The sequence below is a fragment of the Hemicordylus capensis genome, chromosome 3 (genome assembly GCF_027244095.1).
Source record: "Hemicordylus capensis ecotype Gifberg chromosome 3, rHemCap1.1.pri, whole genome shotgun sequence".
NCBI classification, from domain to species: domain Eukaryota; kingdom Metazoa; phylum Chordata; class Lepidosauria; order Squamata; family Cordylidae; genus Hemicordylus; species Hemicordylus capensis.
In genome coordinates this window covers 284607986-284624694 of record NC_069659.1, presented here as the reverse complement: position 1 = coordinate 284624694, position 16709 = coordinate 284607986, and the positions used below count along the sequence as shown (strand labels likewise).

Genomic DNA, 16709 nt, shown 5'->3' with positions numbered 1-16709 from the left:
AATGGACCAATGGTCTGACTCGGTACCAAGGCAGCTTCCCATGTTTCCTAAGAGAAAGGAACACAGCACAAGGTCAGCCCACATTTGGTGCTTAGTGCAGGGGTCTCCAACCTTGCATCCCCAGACACTGTTTAGACTACAACCCAGCCACTGTGGCTGGGGAGATAGGATGCACATAGTCCAACAACATCTGGGGAGGAATGAACCAAGGTTGGGAATCCCTCATCTAATGAAGCAACTGTGCAATTGTTTCAACGTATGCCCTGATGTACTATGGGAAAGGCATCTTCTGACTATTGGTGGAAAATCCAGAGTAATAAAGTCACTCATGACCATGGCAAAATAGAGACTGCTGGACACAAAATCCTGGATCCTTGCTTACTTTTGCATGGAGAAACTCTAGCCATTATGCTGCCATTGGCATCGAGCTGTGCCATTTTTCATAAAGAATTCTCCATAGATTGCGTAGAGTTTCTGCCTCCGTTGAAGAGACAAAACACCCTTCATAGCCAAATTTGTGCTTGCTATACATGGACAAGAAACTGATCCATGCTAAACTGCCCCGTAGCAGAGTGTCTCCTTTTCCAAATGACAGTCCCAAAGTTCACCATCCCCACTGTGACACACGCCTACAGTCACTTTGCTGATTTCATAAAATCAAAGTGCTAGAGGGGACTCAAAGGTCATTTCATCCAAATCTTCTTCCATTCCACTCACAAGCAGGTCTCATACAGTTCAGTTTACTCCAGTTTCTGTCTGTGTAAGTGGAATCAACGTGGATCTAGAGAAGCTGGTCCAAATCCAATCACTTGCCTGCCCTAAAACACTTGTAAACAGATACACTTCACTATATCTTAAAAGGAGAGGGGGTTCTTAGGATCCTTTACAAGCTATCAGCCTCTGAGAACAGAAAAGTCAGTATTCTGTTACTGAAATAAATGATCTATTTGGACAGATTGTGGAGGGAGCTGCAAAAATACCAATTTTATGTTGTTATTTTCTCAGAGCCTGGCAAAAGGGAATCTGGCTTCACAGAAAGTGAGGGTGGATATCAAGCAACAGGTAAGAGCAAGTTGGATAAGGGCTAGGCTGCATGAAGAAGTCCCAATTGCTGAAGGAAGCTCAACCAGGCCTGCATGTGTTTTGAAGAAGGAGTTTTGCCTGCATGTTTTGTGCTTCTTCTCAGTTGTAGGGATGAGCAACTGGATCTTTACAGCAAACTGTCTCAAAATTCTGCTAAGAATTTTTCATCATTCACAGCTGTGCAGAGTAGAGGACCTTTTGATATAAACCTCACAGCTTAATACACATCCACCCTTCCTCCTCTCTTTCCTCTCACAGTCACAAAGAGCTCTCTTCCAAACATCACCACTCTGTTTGCCTATTCAAATCCATGGCCTTTACAGGGTTGTCTCTGACAGCAGTACGATGCCAGGTGCCACCAACCCAGCCTCCCTCCTTCTGTTTCCATGTCCTTCTATCTACTTTACAGTACTCTGCTCTGCAGTGACCACTCCTGCCCACCTGCCCCATCTCCAGAAAGAGACTAGAGGAGAGCAGTTCACTCTTCCAATTTACAAGCTTCTGCTCTAATGAAGTACAGGAATGTTGTGAAACTGGACATACATTCATTCATTCATTCATTCATTCATTCATTCAACATATTTCTATACCGCCCAAAACTTATGCCTCTTCAAATGAAGTCATGAAGGGACATGAAGTCCCTTCAAACCTTTGTCATCAGGTCAGACAGATCCTACCGGCTTGCCTCCTGAGGATTTCAAGTCAGACCCCTCAGCTACTGTTTACTTCTGGCACCAAATGATGCAGCAGAGAAGTAACTTGCCTAGGAAGCAAGAGGTTGCTGGTTTGAATCACTGCTGGTATGTTCCCCAGACTATAGGAAACACCTATATCGGGCAGCAGTGATACAGGAAGATACTGAAAGGCATCATCTCATACTGCATGGGAGATGGCAATGGTAAAATCCTCCTGTATTCTACCCAAGACAACCACAGGGCTCTGTGGTCGCCAGGAGTCAACACCAATCTGACGGAACAACTTTACCTTTATCATAGTACTGAGTAACACTGGCATGTTTCTGAGGACGTGATTATAATATACATGTCTTCCTGGTTCAGCAGTCAGAAGCAGCTCCTGAAGGTGTGTCCCTTCCCTTCCTTGCTATCCGAGGAGAGTAGAAAGATTACTTCTGTTAGCAGACTTGGGATAAGAGTATCCCTTTCTCTGCCCAAAAAGGCCAGGGAATGAAGAACAACTAAGTCAACTTAGGAAACAGGCCTAAGCAGGCCTGCTCAACTTTGGCCCCCCAGCTATTTTTGGACGACAATTCCCATAATCCCCAGCTACAGTGGCCAATAGCCAGGGATTATGGGAGTTCTAGGCCAACAGCTGCAGGAGGGCCGAGTTGAGCAGGCCTGCGCTAGAGAGACAAACCTCGTTTCCCACGCCAAAGCAATTTCAGCAAGACAGAATTTTTCGCCTCCGGATCCAAAACTTGATAAATGTCACACCAACACAACAGAATGTTCAAAACACATCCTGCCCTAAGAGGTACCTCAAGTGCCTGCAGACAATATGGATTTTGGGAAACATGTCAGATTTGGACCTGACCATCCTACATCAGGATGGTCAGGTCCAAATCTGACATGTTTCCCAAAATCCACATTTGTAGCCTTTCCCCCCATATCCTGACATCCCATGTCTAGAGCATTGCAAAGTGCAATTCACCTTAACAAGAGAGCTCACACCTGAATTTACAGTTCATAATAGTCCCAGTACAATTATCACAGGGGGGTGGTGGGGGTGTAGCATGACAACACCCTCCGGTTTGCATTGAAGTGCAAATCTATTTTAAATTTGAATGGCAGCATGTTCCTCTTAAACCATCACCTACAGCCTTCAGAACTGGCATACTTTTTGCCACAGAAAAGCCATTTCATACAACAAAACATAGGGAACTTCACTGACCAGTATTTTATTTAGCAGCAGCAGTGGTTGGGTGACTGCAGCATAAGCACTGGAGGTGACTACCTAGGTTTGTTGCCCTTGCATAAATCCATCCTCTCTCCCTACAAGCAGGATATGACCAGCCTGGCTCATCAATAGAGGGAAAATAGCAGAATCTGCCCACAAGCACAAGACAGCAAGTGTCCAGCTGAAGCTAGCGCACAACCCACTGCCAAAAGGCATGATAAATCCTCACCAATTTCCATCCTCCAGCAAAACCTGTACAATGCTAAACCTTTTAAACCTGCTGAACATTCTCAGTCTTCAAGCCACTAGGCAACCAAATCAAGGGACACCAGAAGTACTCACAAGGCTAGGAGGTGACACCAACTAACGTTTGTTTGTTTTTCCCAGTGCCAACCAGGAGGCGTGGTGCCCTTCGCTCCATTCCCCTGGCGATGAAGGAAACATCCTACGGAAACACATCCTGCCAAATGCAGCCTCTGCTTAGGCGGAGGAACTTCTCAGCTTTCACAAGATCCAGTTCTCCATTCTTAGGCACAGACATTTTGTCCTTTCACACACACACACACACACACACACACACCCAAAAATGGATGTTTAAAGAAAGAGGCCAGAAGCAAGCCACAGAGCACCACCAGCAAACCTTTACCTGATCGGAGAGAGCAGGAAAGCAGTTGAGCCTGTTCCTGCCTAGAAGACAAGGGAGCAGGGTCATGTCTGGCTCTGTCTAGTGTTTTGCACAGACCACGTGCACGTTAGGGCTTGCACAGAAATAGCTGCCAGACTTGGAGGAAAACAAACTTCACTTGGAGGGGAAAGTGGCAGCATTTTCCACAGAGTCACACAAACAAACAGAGGGTGTAAATGCACATCACAAGGGTTATGTTGGCAACAGACCAAAAGTACACCAGCAGATAACCTTGGACTTGCTATTTCTGGCCAGATGTAAAGCAATGAAAAGAAGTAGTCCACAGCAGAGGAATCGAGAGATATGAAGCCTTCCTTTCACAAAGGGAAACCCAGTGGTAACAGCTACTCTCTTGCAGTTTCCTCACCAATGTTTTGTTTCACATCTGACCAATTTATTTTAGGAAGAAAAATGCAAAATATTTTTAGTAAGAAAAATACAGTTTGTCTCCAATGGAAGAAAAATCGAAAGGATAGGCTTGATAGGACATAGCACTTCAAATAAGCAATACAGTTTCAGGATTGCATATAAAACAAATATGGGGTACTCAGATGCCTACATGACACAGAAAATTAATTTGCTTAGGATACCTAGATGAGCCAACAAGATGCTGGGTAGGAACCTAAGAGTCCTGACGTTTAGCCCAATAAACCACCTAAAGTTAAAATTAAGTCCAAAGTTGAGTATTTATAAGCCACCATCACTTTGCAGTCCTATTACGTTTTTTCTCCTCCCATGATCTTTGAAGGAAGGGATATGTCACTCCTATAGATGAAAACTGACATCCTGAGAAACAAGCTAACTTATTGAGGATCATCCAAAGTTTCTGTCAGAAAAAAGAACATGAGTGACAGCCAAGGGTAATATATGTGTCTATAATATTAGAATTTTTTTTTTTTTAAATCCCAGATTTGAATGACCGGGGGGGATGTTTGCAGTTGAAATGAAGTATTCACATTAATCAGATATGCAGTGTGTGAGTGTGTGTGCATGCACATGCATGTACATGTTCATATGCACATGTGTGAAGGTGCATAGATAGATGGGCAGATGGATTTCCGTGTTTCAGTCTGCTTGTAAAAGGGCTCAGGTACCAGATGGACCTTCTAGATCAGGTTCAGGCATTAGGTAGGTCAGGAGCTCTTGGTAGTTCCTGGGCTTACTTGAAGGAGCTCTCTAGGCATTTGGACTTGCTTCTTCCTCCCACCCCTTCCAATACTATAAATCTGATTGACTGGCAGAATGGAAGCATGGCTGCACCATTTTTAATATCTCGTTCTTTGAGTGCTCAGGGTTGCTTTTACTTTCACTCACATACATTTAACTCCAGCTTCTTTCCTCACAAAGCAGCCTCTCTTGCTCCCCTTCTGTCCTGCAGCAACATTCTACTTACATTCAGTGGCTCTGGTGTTAATATTCTTTATTCGGTTGATATAACCTTTTGTACAAGCTGCCATTTTGTGACGGGCTCTGCCACTCCAAGCTGCCTTTTTTTTGCCTGGCTCCGCCTCCCCAAGGCACTATTTCATGTAAGTAGTTCCCAAGGTTCTAACAACAACAACAATGGTAGTAGCTTCTGGAAGCTTTAAGTCTGTCCACCCCATTCTAGATGTTACTGTACTGCAAAGTGTCATAAGTGGGCAGGACTGATGCAGTCTAGAAACAGGGTCTCTTCGTGGAAGGTTCTATGCCATCAAATAAGTCTAAATTTGGGACAGCTAGCTGATAGACCTGTGCCCCTGGATAATTCCAAGAGGCATTTTGGGAAGTGCAGCTCTTATAGGAACTATACTCCCCCAAATGCACCATGTCCTGGGGTCCTCCTGTGCATTTTTTTAAAGGGCAAGCATAGCATACAGCAACCTGCCTTTTTAAAAATACTTGTTTTTCCTTTAAGATAAACACCCAACAGTGGCAGAAGCAGAGGTAAAGGAGGAGAGGATTGGGCACCAGTGGTAGCAGTGAAGAAGAAGAGAACCCAGCACTGGTTTCCAGTGCTCTGCTAGGAGCAAAGAGGACTTGTGTAAAGGTAAGTGTGGGCGAAGGCAGAGAAAGAGAGAATAGGGTGGGGGTCCAATATGATGCTGGCAAAATGTCAGGTCAATACTGACCCAACTTTGACAGTGACAAGGGGCCGTATCAGTGCACCCAACATTTATTTTGTTGGGTTGGATCAGGTTGGAATTGATCCGACATATTTTCTGATGCTCAGACCTACTAGCCGATCTGTGGGTTTCAACATCCCTTTAAAAATAAGCACAGGGCTCAACAAAGACGCCACACATTCTTTGCCACACAGACAAGATAAGACTTTGCCCAAAGCAAAACTGGTCTACAAGACCAGATCCTCAGGTCCAGTCCTTAGCAGCAACAATTCAGAGAAAAATAAACCCATGAAAGTCCCATCACTTTCATCTGGTCAAGCTACATGTTATGTTACGAGCACACTTAATGCTGAGGTGCTGCTTTAACTAAATTGCAGCTGGGTTCCCCCTCCAAGGGGGTTCAGGACTGTGACATATGAGGAGGGGACTTTGACCTCCCTCTCCCTCTTCACACCATTGCAATCTGTCCCCACAGGGAGGCCTGATCAAAACTTCAGTGTTAAGCTTAACATGCTTAAAACAACATGTAGTTTGATACTTAGGCTCATCTAACTTTCTCTGGGGTGCACCCAGTAGCAAATCAAGAATTCTGTGCACCTGAGGCAAGGTGCTAAACACTGCCCTCCTTGTGCACTCTTTCCCCCCTCTTTTTTTTTAAACGGGGGATGGAGGGCATCTTGTCATCTCACTGACATCCCAATAATCTGCTGCTTGAGGTGACCGCCCCACCTTGCCTCATGGAAGGGCCACCCATCAGTTATTTCACTATACAGATAATGAACCACCTTGATAGTGTGGTTAATGATCTCTTTCCCCTCAAAACTTTCCTTAGCCCTGCACAACTCAGAAACGTTTCTACACCTACCCCAGTTGGCCTCTATTTCTTCCCTTCTGCTCCTGCCTCTGCCATTCCCAGACATGTTGAACTTATGGGCCCAGCTCCAGACTGCCCCTATGCTTGTTGCCCATGATGATGAATTCCCTTGTTGCAGAGATCAGGCCAAAGGCTGTTCTATACCCAATTGCTCCCCACCATGTCAAAATAAGTTCTTACAATCCCCTCTGTCCTGTGCATTTGTCAACAAAACTCAGCAGTTAAGGACAACACAACACCAGTGGCATTCAGGGTGAGGTAAAGGGGAATCTAGCTGCGGTTTCCAAGCCATGCAGTTTTCAAATGTAGCAGAGAAAATTGCTAACCTCAAGGGTGGGAGGCTGTCCTCTGCTCCAAGGCCATGTTGGTGGGGGAGAACTGACCAAGTTGCAAAGATTAGGTGCTAATTCAGTTTTCCCCTTTCCTAACAAAGGCAAAAAACAACCTCAGAGACTTCGGAAGGAATGTTAAGCATGCCATCCCAGACAGTGGGAGGAAATGGCCTTGTCCTGAGCACAACTGTCTATCACTCCCAGAATCCCCTGGGTCAGTCTAACAGCATGAGAAATATGTAACAGATCCCAGTACCCCATGAATGAGAGCCAGCCATTTTAGCTTGCTAGTATCATATTGAACAAGATCTGGGATTCAGATGGAAGAGGCTCTCACCCACTGGACCCCCATATCCCCTTCCCACACATAAGAGAATGATTAGTTCCAGCAGACGACCTTCCCCAGACACAATAACCTAAGAGGCAGGCTCCAGTGGCACAGCTGATATGTTGCTCTGAGTGTGGCAGGACGCAGTGACGAACCATCCAAGCGCTTAATGCAAGGAAATTCCATAGGAAGCAACAGAAACTGATTAACTCAGATCCATTTAACAAGAAGCAGAGCAGGGGCCGTCCCTGGGGCCAGAAGAACGAGTTCTGCTGTAGCTTACCATATGGATCTCTCTTCCGCATATAGATCAGCCATGCTACAACTACTGCCAAGCACGTGGGGGCAAAGCGCACCGAGCAGGGGATGTGCTGGGGCGATCGATCAACCTTTTTTCACCGCACCGTTCCAGAGAGCAGTCCCTACTCCTTCTATCAACTCCTCTACAATCAAATCCGACTGCCAGGTCAGTTATCTCACTATTGAGCCATCTGTGCAGTCTGGCTCCATCAAGAGGTACGACCCTGTCTGACTGCAATCTGTTTAAATTTGGGAGGAAACCACAATTAACCCGATACTTTTGTTATTCTGTTTGCAGAGACTACTTTTGCATCTGAGGCCCACCCACACAGAGAGGAGGCACTGACATCAAATTACATGGTGTGTCAAGCAAGGCCATGAAACCTTAGGGGTGCTCGCTGTCCACAGAGATATATCCTAACTAGGCTGACCAACTGAGTTGCTAACAGAGAAGTATAACCTCTTACATAAGAGCCATCCCTCTACATTAGTGAACCTTCGTTTGTTCAAGGTCCCTTCGAGTCTAACAGCCTGACAATGCTACACAACAGTACCCAAAAGGAATTCCCAGTAAGTTAAACAGAACTTACAGTATTCCCAAGTAAGTCTGATTAGTAAGTCTGATGCCAAGTAAGTCGGATAGCAAGCCTTCCTTTCAGGATCGTAACTACTATTAGGCAAGGGGAGGTGGCTGCCTGGGGGCCCCCACGCCTCGAGGGCCCCCCCCAGAGGCAAGTCACATGACTATATATTGTGGTGTGTGTGTGTGTGTGTGTGTGTCAGAGAGACCCATTTTAACATTTTGTCTCTGGGCCCACTCCAGCCTTGTTACGCCCCTGCTTCCTTTATTCAAGGCCTCTTCTGAGTGCAAGGAAGGCTGAAGGGTGAACATAGGAAGAATTGTTTAATCTTAAAACAAGAGCAACTGGGGTCATTCTCATTCATAGAATTCTGTTTGCACCAAGGGTTGTTGCAGATGCAGTTTTGACAAACTTGATTGCTATCAGGTAAAGAGGAACTTTGATTATATTCAAAGGAAAAAAACAAAACTCCACTTACTGTCACTTCTTCCCACTGTTGTTCTCACCCCTCAGCCACACACACCCAATTCAGAAACTAAGATGATTGGACTTGCTTCCTCAACAAGTCCTTAGCTTTGTGTGCCCTCCCTTTCCAAAAATGCATCCAGATCACTTTTGCATGATCTGCTAGCAACCGAAACTTGTGCAAGGAACGACTGCATTCCACTTCACATTTTATCATCAGTCAGTCTTTGCACTCTGCTTCTGGATAATCTTGTGTGAATGTAACTCGTTAAGTACTAACTTTCCCAAACTACCATTTCAGTTCTGCACCCCCATTCACCTAAATATATTGGGCATCTCTCCTAGAATTGTTTTTAAGTAGAAGTTAAACTTGACTGCTTCACAGTCCTAGAGTGTGCTTAATTCTTAACCCCAGCTCAAGGTCTCTGCATCCCTGTTGTGTACCCCACCGCCCACCCCCACATCCCAGCACATTTCATCAAATTTACCAGGGTACATATGGCTGAAAATGCACAAATTCGATATTCATTCAGGAAACATAATTTTAAAGCCAAGTTTTCCATTCCAGGAGGAGGAAACACTTGTGAAACTCAAAGATTAGCAGCTATAAAAGGCAAAGGCAGAACTTAAAAAGCAATGCTCTAATTCTAAACAATCTTAGTAGAATGACTGAACTCAGTGAGACTTACTTCTGAGTAAACAAGCACAAGACTGCACTGCAAATTAAATGCAACCTAGTGGTCTGGATGCATTCATAGTAGTCATATCCTGTGTGTGTTTATTCAGAAGTAAGTCCCACTGTGTATAATGGGGCTGCAAACCTATGCACACTTACTCAGGAGTAATCACTGGGATTTACTTCCAAGTAAACAATCAGACTGCCAAGTACTGATGGATTTCTGCTTCAGCCAGAGTAAAGTTTGCAGGGCTGTCTTTCTCTAGTGGTACATGACCCAGCATATCCCTTTCAGACTTTGGCTCTTAGTCATCTTCCTAAACCTGACAGGACAAACAGTCCTGGCTTGCAGTTCTGCACTTCAATAATATATTTGCAGCATGGGGCCCAGAACCTTTGCAGGCTTCATTCAGAATTCAAGAGGACAGTTGCAATCTGCTGGAAAGGGAAGGGGGTCTCACTCATTTGCCCAGTTGCAAGTGTTCATTTTTTATTCCAGAGACATCAAAATAAAAGACAACCCACAAAGCACTTTACACATACGGCCAGTTGCCACCAGCTTGCCTGGTGGCTATGCAGGGACCAGCCGTCTCTGTTGCTGCCCCGAGACCCTGGAATGCGCTCCCTGCTGATATAAGAGCCTCCCATCTCTGACAACTTTTTAAAAGTCTCTAAAGACTTATTTGTCACCCAAGCTTTTTAAATGTATTGTGGTTTTAAACTGTTTTAAGTGGTTTTCATTTCAATCTGTTTTATGCTGTTGTAAACCACCCAGAGGCAGAAGCTTGAAAAATACATACATACATACAGTGGGTACTCATAAGCAAAAGGATACTAAAAGAAAATCCCCAGAACTGGTTCCAGTATCAGAGCTCAGTTCTCAAATGTGTTAAGTAATAACAATGAAGAAAGTGCCTTTGAGCATGTACCAAGTACCTTTCTCTGACCACAATAATCCACAACCAGTTCTCACATATCAGGGTTTATGGGAAAGGTTTTCAGGGCAGGGGATATAATTTTTCAGGAATGGCCAAGCTCTGATGCCTCTAATTTTAGAAAGAAGCACATCGTGCTGAACAGCACATAAACAGTTCTCGGATGAACCGATAACACATCTCAGCCATGCTATTGGCACACTCACTCCACTCACTCACTCAGCCATGCACAAGCTGTTTCTCCATGATGCTGTCCCACATGGCTATAAGGAGTGAGTGTGTGTGTTTGTGTGTGTGTGTACAGCAGGGACAATCATGCAGGTCTCTTGCAGCCCATTAGCTACTACTGGGACGGAGGATGCCTTGAGTGGGAAAGATACATACAACCTGTTCTGTCCACATAGACTCCTAGATTCACAGATGCACCTAGTCCCATGAGACAATGCTACACTGTACATCCATGAGACAGCACAACAGGAAAGCAGCTCCAACCTGAGCATGCAAGGCCTGAGATTCTTCAATAACAAGGTTCTTCAGATCTGCAGCATCTGAAGAACCAAACTGCTGTTACTATGATCATAACCACTTTCTGGGCAATGGAGTGTTTTCATCAACCTCTCGTCAGAGAAAACATCCAATCTGCCCTTGTTATGCTTCAGACATGCCACAGGGACACAGCTCAAGGTAGGAACACAGCTCAAGACTTGCATGCACTGATAATTTTTTAAAATACTATGACTACTCAAGACAATAACAAACTGAAAAGATCGCTCCAGGGCTGCCCATATTTACAAATGTAGATGAACTTTCATTTCTCTGCATTTATCATGACTGCCTTCAAACAGGAACTGCAAGCCCTTGATTGAAAGGTCATCTGGTTTGATGGGTGCTTTTGTCTCAGCCTCTCAGTGACCTTCACAAAAAGATCCTTTTGTAACTTGCTACATAATTAACTCCCCCTCTGGAAAGTTAGAGCAGCTATTCCCACTCTGTTCTCCTCCTTGCCACAAAGATACCAGTGTCACAAACATATGCCAAGTGAGCAGGCAAAGCTATCAATTTCTGCAGCAAGAGAAGAACAGAAATTAAAGGGAAAGGGTTGAGTTAGGGCAGCACCAAGGGGCAGAAGGTATGGATGAGTGACAAAGATGGGGCATGCTTTATCACATAGCATATAGAAAATATGGACTACAGGTGGCCCACTTTATCCACGCTGCTGGCACCCATGGTTTTTGGTTGGGCAATGGAGACCCAACTTGGCTATATGCAATTCTAAATGTAGTGAAGATTTGCCTATCCATGGATCCTAAATGGCCAGAAATGACTTCCAGTGTCATTTCTGGACACCACTTTGCTGAAAGGAGCCATTTTGTGGCTCTTTCTTAAAAAAAAAAAATCCCCATTATTTTTTGTGGAAAATCAGCAGAACTGGAGGATTGCAGGGGATGGGGTGGGGCATTGCTGGACAGCTGGATACCTGGAGAGCATGGCACGGTACTTTATTTCACTTATTTCTGCCTCCTCCCCACTTTTTGTGCCCTTTTTTACCCTCAAGGAACCGAGACACCACCACCTCCAATTCCCATTGACTCAAGGTCTCGTTATCCACAGTTATCCGCAGTTTTAGGTGAGAACGGAATCCCTATCGATAGCAAGGGACACCTATACTATATTTTATTTAATGAGCTACTAAATCTGTCCATTCTAAGATTAAGCTGAAGTGACTTCCAGCTTACTAAACATACACAATCAGTTTGCAGAGTGAGTGATAACTTGGTATTATTATTATTATTATCATTATTATTTATTTTAAAACATGTATAGATTTTTTAAAAATACAAATTCTTCTCAAATTTTGCTAAATATAAGCCATCCCTCATTTTCTCTGCCCCAGTCATCAGTTCCTCTAAACTACAAGTGTATAAAGCAGAAGGACAACATCAAACAACAAAGAAGAAAACGAGGGGAAGGAAGCTAGTTGCCCATAATGGGATTCCTTCATTCCTTGTGTTCTACTACCAACCAGATATGGTGTGCTTTGGCCTAATCAGAAAGTTGTCTTTAGTTACCAGAATGACCACAGGGCTTGCATATTAACCTATTTGCTTGGATTGCGTGTGAACAGAGAGGTATCTTAAACTGAATCAATAAAGACTACCCACCACTGCCAAGGCAGCTCCACTCAATCTACAATACAGCCTGTGTTCAGAAAAGTGGCAGCAATCCTGTGAAACTTTCCTCAAATATCTGGGTGGTCAAATATCCTCAAGTATCTTACCTGCCACGAGTCTGGAATGCGAACTATGCTCAGTTCTGCTGACATCAACTTCCTCCTGGAAGAGCACAAAAATTGTGAGGCTAGCAGCTCAAGCGAAGAGTGGTGCAGTTTTTGCCCTGCAAATCATCATGGTGTCCAAGTTGCAACTGTTCAGCTTCACAAGGGTTTCCATCTGTCCCTACAACCCATGCTTCTCTGATTTCCTTGTCAGTCTAGATGCAAAATGAAGTCTGTGGAACAGCACAGGATATATGCTGAAGATGGTGCAATTGCCAAAAACACAAAACCCTCCTTGTTCAAATCCGTCAAGCTCTTCAAGCCTTCCCCCTCCACATGCACATCTCAGACCCACAGAGCTCGTTCTCCTTTCTCTGCTTTCTGCTTCAGCAGTTCCCTGCTAGAGTTCTCTCACTTTACAGTGAGTTTCACAGAGCATTCTGCTGCTCCACACAGTGCAGCTCCCCACCCAAACAGCCAGATCGGGCATCCAAGTTACAAACGCAAGCAATTAATTTAACAGCAGCTGAATGGGTTTGTTTTCTCTCCTGAAATTTATCATGCTGTGATCAGGGCAGGGACAATTTTCCCTCCAGGCAACAGTATGTTTCAAATTGTGCCAGAGAAAACTGAGCTTCAACATCACCACCACCACCACCCCGCTATGCATCCCATCCCATATGCCTTCGGCAAGCAGAAAAGGAGAGACGTACCAAGCCCAAGTCAACAACCACCAGACTTCCGAACCAAAGGACAAGCCACTGGAGACGCTTGCCCATGAAGGAAAGAGGCAAACGATGGTGCTGGCTCACACATCCTGCAAGAGTAAACCACTTGCGATTTCAAGTGGACTCCTGCTGCCTGTTCTCGTCCTCACTATCATCTTTCCACCCTCCCTCCCAAAAAACTAGCCAACGTCACAGCCAAACATTCTCTCCAACTAATCAGAGAATGGGAGGGGAGGGACGCCTGTCGCTTCACATTTCTTTCATGCGAACAACTGGGTTCGCTTGTGCATGTTCCCACATGTGCAGCGAACATCACGTTTCCTTCTTTTCATGCAGTTCATTTCTCACAGTGTCATAGCAAGCACAGTGTCATTTGAAATGGCCAGAGCCATTTCAAGTCAATACACATGAACCACCAAACTTAGGATCAGGCCTAGAAGGCAGCAATTTGTGTAGCCTCACTGCTTTCCTGTGCCTGGCACAGGAGTGCACAACCACTCCTGGATTTATGCCAGAGGAAGGCCCAGGAGATTTTTCCTCTTTCCAGCTGGCACAATGAGCAAATCACACACAGCCTACAAGCCCCTACTATTCTCCCCACTATCCTCAGCCTTAGAAGTCCAAGCATCACGTTACAGACCCTTTCATGTTGCAAACACAAAGCAGAGACCGATTCACTAGCACGAAATGAACCACTCATTGAGCAGCTGCTGTTAGCTTGGAATCCGCTGCCGGCTATTACACAGCCCAAACCACAAGCTCTGAAAAAGAGCACTGTGACACTCAAAAACCTTGCATGTATTTGTCAACAAATGTCAGACCCATTAAAAAATGCTACCTTGCCAACTTCTTTCCCAAAAATATTTGGAGCAAAGAAAATTAGGTCTGGAGGAGAGGTGAAGGATACTTAATCCTGCCCCCAGTTCCAACAATCTAGGCAAAACAAAACAATTGTTCGCTGGGTTCTTTGAACCTTCCCATCAGTTCCCATGGGAAGAGCAAAGTTCTTCCAAAGGAAGGGTGGGAACAAAGCTACTCCAAAATATGTTCTCCACCCATGAGGACCTTGCCTAGGAGTTCTCTTCCTACTACTAAACACCTACCACCTGCAAATCCTCTTCCCTACACTCACACTGTAGACATCATAATTAATTTCAGGAGAGAGATTCTAGTTCCATTTTACAGATGAGAAAACTGAAGCTCGAAGCCATAACAGGCTCAATAGAGTAAACCAAGAGATGCCAGTTCACATTAACTCAGCCACAGCTTGGGGCATGTTGAGAGAGACAGCCTGTAGCAAAACCCAGAATAAGCCATCCAGACTATGAAGATGGCACTCCCTACACCAGCGAAGCAGGAGGGTTTAGGATGAACTATTATCTGCAAACCTACATCACCACTTTGTATCTTGGACTGAAAGAAAGCAGACTCCTAGAAGGAAGGAAGGAAGGAAGGAAGGAAGGGGCCCTTTGCCCAGGAAGGGATGGCCTCACTTCCCTGTATGGCCAGTGCCACTCCAGATGTGCCAGGCTCTGCTCCTGTCCTGTTGTGCTGGAATGGCAAGGAGAGCTACAGGCGGGGAAGAAGGTCTATGGATATATCTAGCCAGGGTGTTGGGTTGGGTTGTTTTTTATGTAGATTGGACTGACTGCAAAGGAGCCAGTTTTCCCCATGAAGTGGAAAGAAAACATTCTGAAGGAGAGAAGGGAGGCTGCTGCCAGTGCAAGCTGGGCACTGCCTGGTCTGTCCTGGCAAGGAACTTCAGAGTAAGTTTGGGCTGGAGGCGAGACAGGGAAAGGAAGGAAGCCACCAACTCCTCGCCAGGCAGGCAGGGCCAGCTTCCAGACCTGGAACGTGCCCTGCTCAACAGCTCCTCAGGCTGCCAGCTACTCCCTTTCACCATCCCCATCTCAAACCCAGTCAGACTCTTATATCACTAGGAGCCCCTGGACCTCTTCCCCCTCAGCACCCATTCTCCCCTAGCCCACCACCCCCCCCCAGGGCACCAGCTCCTCCCAATCCCTTACAATAGGGGTTCTCAACCTTTGGAGGTCCATAGATGGTGCTGGACTACAAGGGCCAGTGTGGCTACTGGGGATGATGGAAACTGTAGTCCAACATCACATCTGGGGACTCAAGGTTGAGAACCCCTGCCTTACCACCCCATACTTTGGCCCACCTCAAGACAGAGGCTTAAATCCTGCCTGATCTCCCAGCCGCTCGCTCCCCTGACTATCTCCCCGGAGACCCTCCCACAACTCAGTGTCGCACAACTAACTGTAACACCCCTTACCCACAGTCCCCACACAGCCTTTCCCCTTTGCATTATATCCTGCATCCCCTAAATAATCTCCCAGCCCCGCAAACTTACTCCCCCTCCCCAGCTCTTTAGCCCAAACTTTTATCCTCTGCATCCCAATCCAATAGAGGAAGACGTCCTTGGGTGCTTATCTTGGTTCCCCCCCCCACCCCCTACTTGCCCCGATCGCACTCACACGTATACCCGAAGCCTCTTTCTCAACTGACTCCTATCTCCTACAAGGTCCACACAGCCAGCCAGTCCCTCACTCACCCTTTCCGAGGCGAGCACTAGGACAGCCCTGCCCCAGCCGACGCCTCCCATCGCTTGCCCTGCTCGATTGCAGTCTGAGTCTGTCTAGGACCGGCCCCAGCATCAGGCTCCGCCCGGCCGCCGCCCCCTAAAGCCCCCCCCAGCCAGCCGGCCGGCCAGTCGAGCGAACGCCTGTGAGAAGGGGCCAGGCTCGGGGGGAGTCCCGACTGACGGACAGAGTCTGGTCCCACACACGCTCTAGTTGCGGGGAGAGGTGCGGAAGGACGCTTTTAGGGTCAGGGGTAGCGCGGACTATGTCCCTACCCCTGTGTGGATATTTAAGAAGAATTGTAGGTGATGCCAGCCTACCTTGGACAGCCATATATGCCGTTTCCTCCCCCAACTATGATGCTTATTTTCTATAGGGCTCTTCTGTACCATTTTCAACATTTGATAATCACCATCTCATATTAAAAGTGAGGGCATTATTGCAGCAGCAGCAGCAGCAGCAACAATAGTAGAAGAAAAAGAAGAACTTCCTATACTGTGTGTGTCCCTCCCATCTCCTCCCCTCCCTCTCCCCTCCCTTTTGAGATTACAATAACAGTGAGAGAGGAAAGCAGGCTAAAGTGTCTGCAGCACTCATGACACAACCTTATTCCTGGGCTATATTCACATGCACAAAGGCAAACAAGTTAGCTGCTTCGGTAGCAAATATTCAGGAAGGAGTGCCTTACTCCTCCGTGCTTTGCCCATGTTTTACGCCCAAGAGTGCATTCCTCGTTTTTCTCTAAAAGGAGGTTCATGTTGACCAAAGTATTGTGTGTGGAGAACATCCTGGAGTTCTCTTGTGCTCTGTTTCCTATAGTGGACACAG

General features: G+C 45.9%; 1 protein-coding gene and 1 long non-coding RNA gene across 13 annotated transcripts in view; one reads left to right on the top strand and one right to left on the bottom strand.

Moving 5' to 3' along the window:
- The window catches only part of LZTS2 (leucine zipper tumor suppressor 2), an 81629-nt gene extending 65410 nt beyond the window's left edge, over window positions 1–16219 (bottom strand). Inside the window, exons 1-2 of one of the 11 annotated variants that reach the window (XM_053306605.1) lie at window positions 16202–16219; window positions 12557–12611 (exon numbers count right to left, since the gene is read on the bottom strand). In XM_053306605.1, coding sequence (XP_053162580.1) covers window positions 12557–12601 — 45 coding nt within the window. In that variant the 5' untranslated portion in view covers window positions 12602–12611; window positions 16202–16219. Of the gene's footprint in view, window positions 1–5075; window positions 5098–12556; window positions 12787–13266; window positions 13471–15776; window positions 16023–16201 lie in introns of those variants that run through there. The other 10 variants (XM_053306597.1, XM_053306600.1, XM_053306602.1 and 7 more) reach the window with 10 other exon arrangements.
- On the top strand, window positions 5311–8260 carry LOC128349749 (uncharacterized). Of its 2 annotated transcripts, XR_008318970.1 has the most exons (4): window positions 5322–5364; window positions 5580–5711; window positions 7631–7787; window positions 7920–8260. It is a non-coding gene; the product is annotated as an uncharacterized LOC128349749 (long non-coding RNA). The 2 variants fall into 2 exon arrangements; XR_008318969.1 differs by having other exon boundaries at window positions 5311–5711.
- Window positions 16220–16709: the final 490 nt, after the last annotated feature.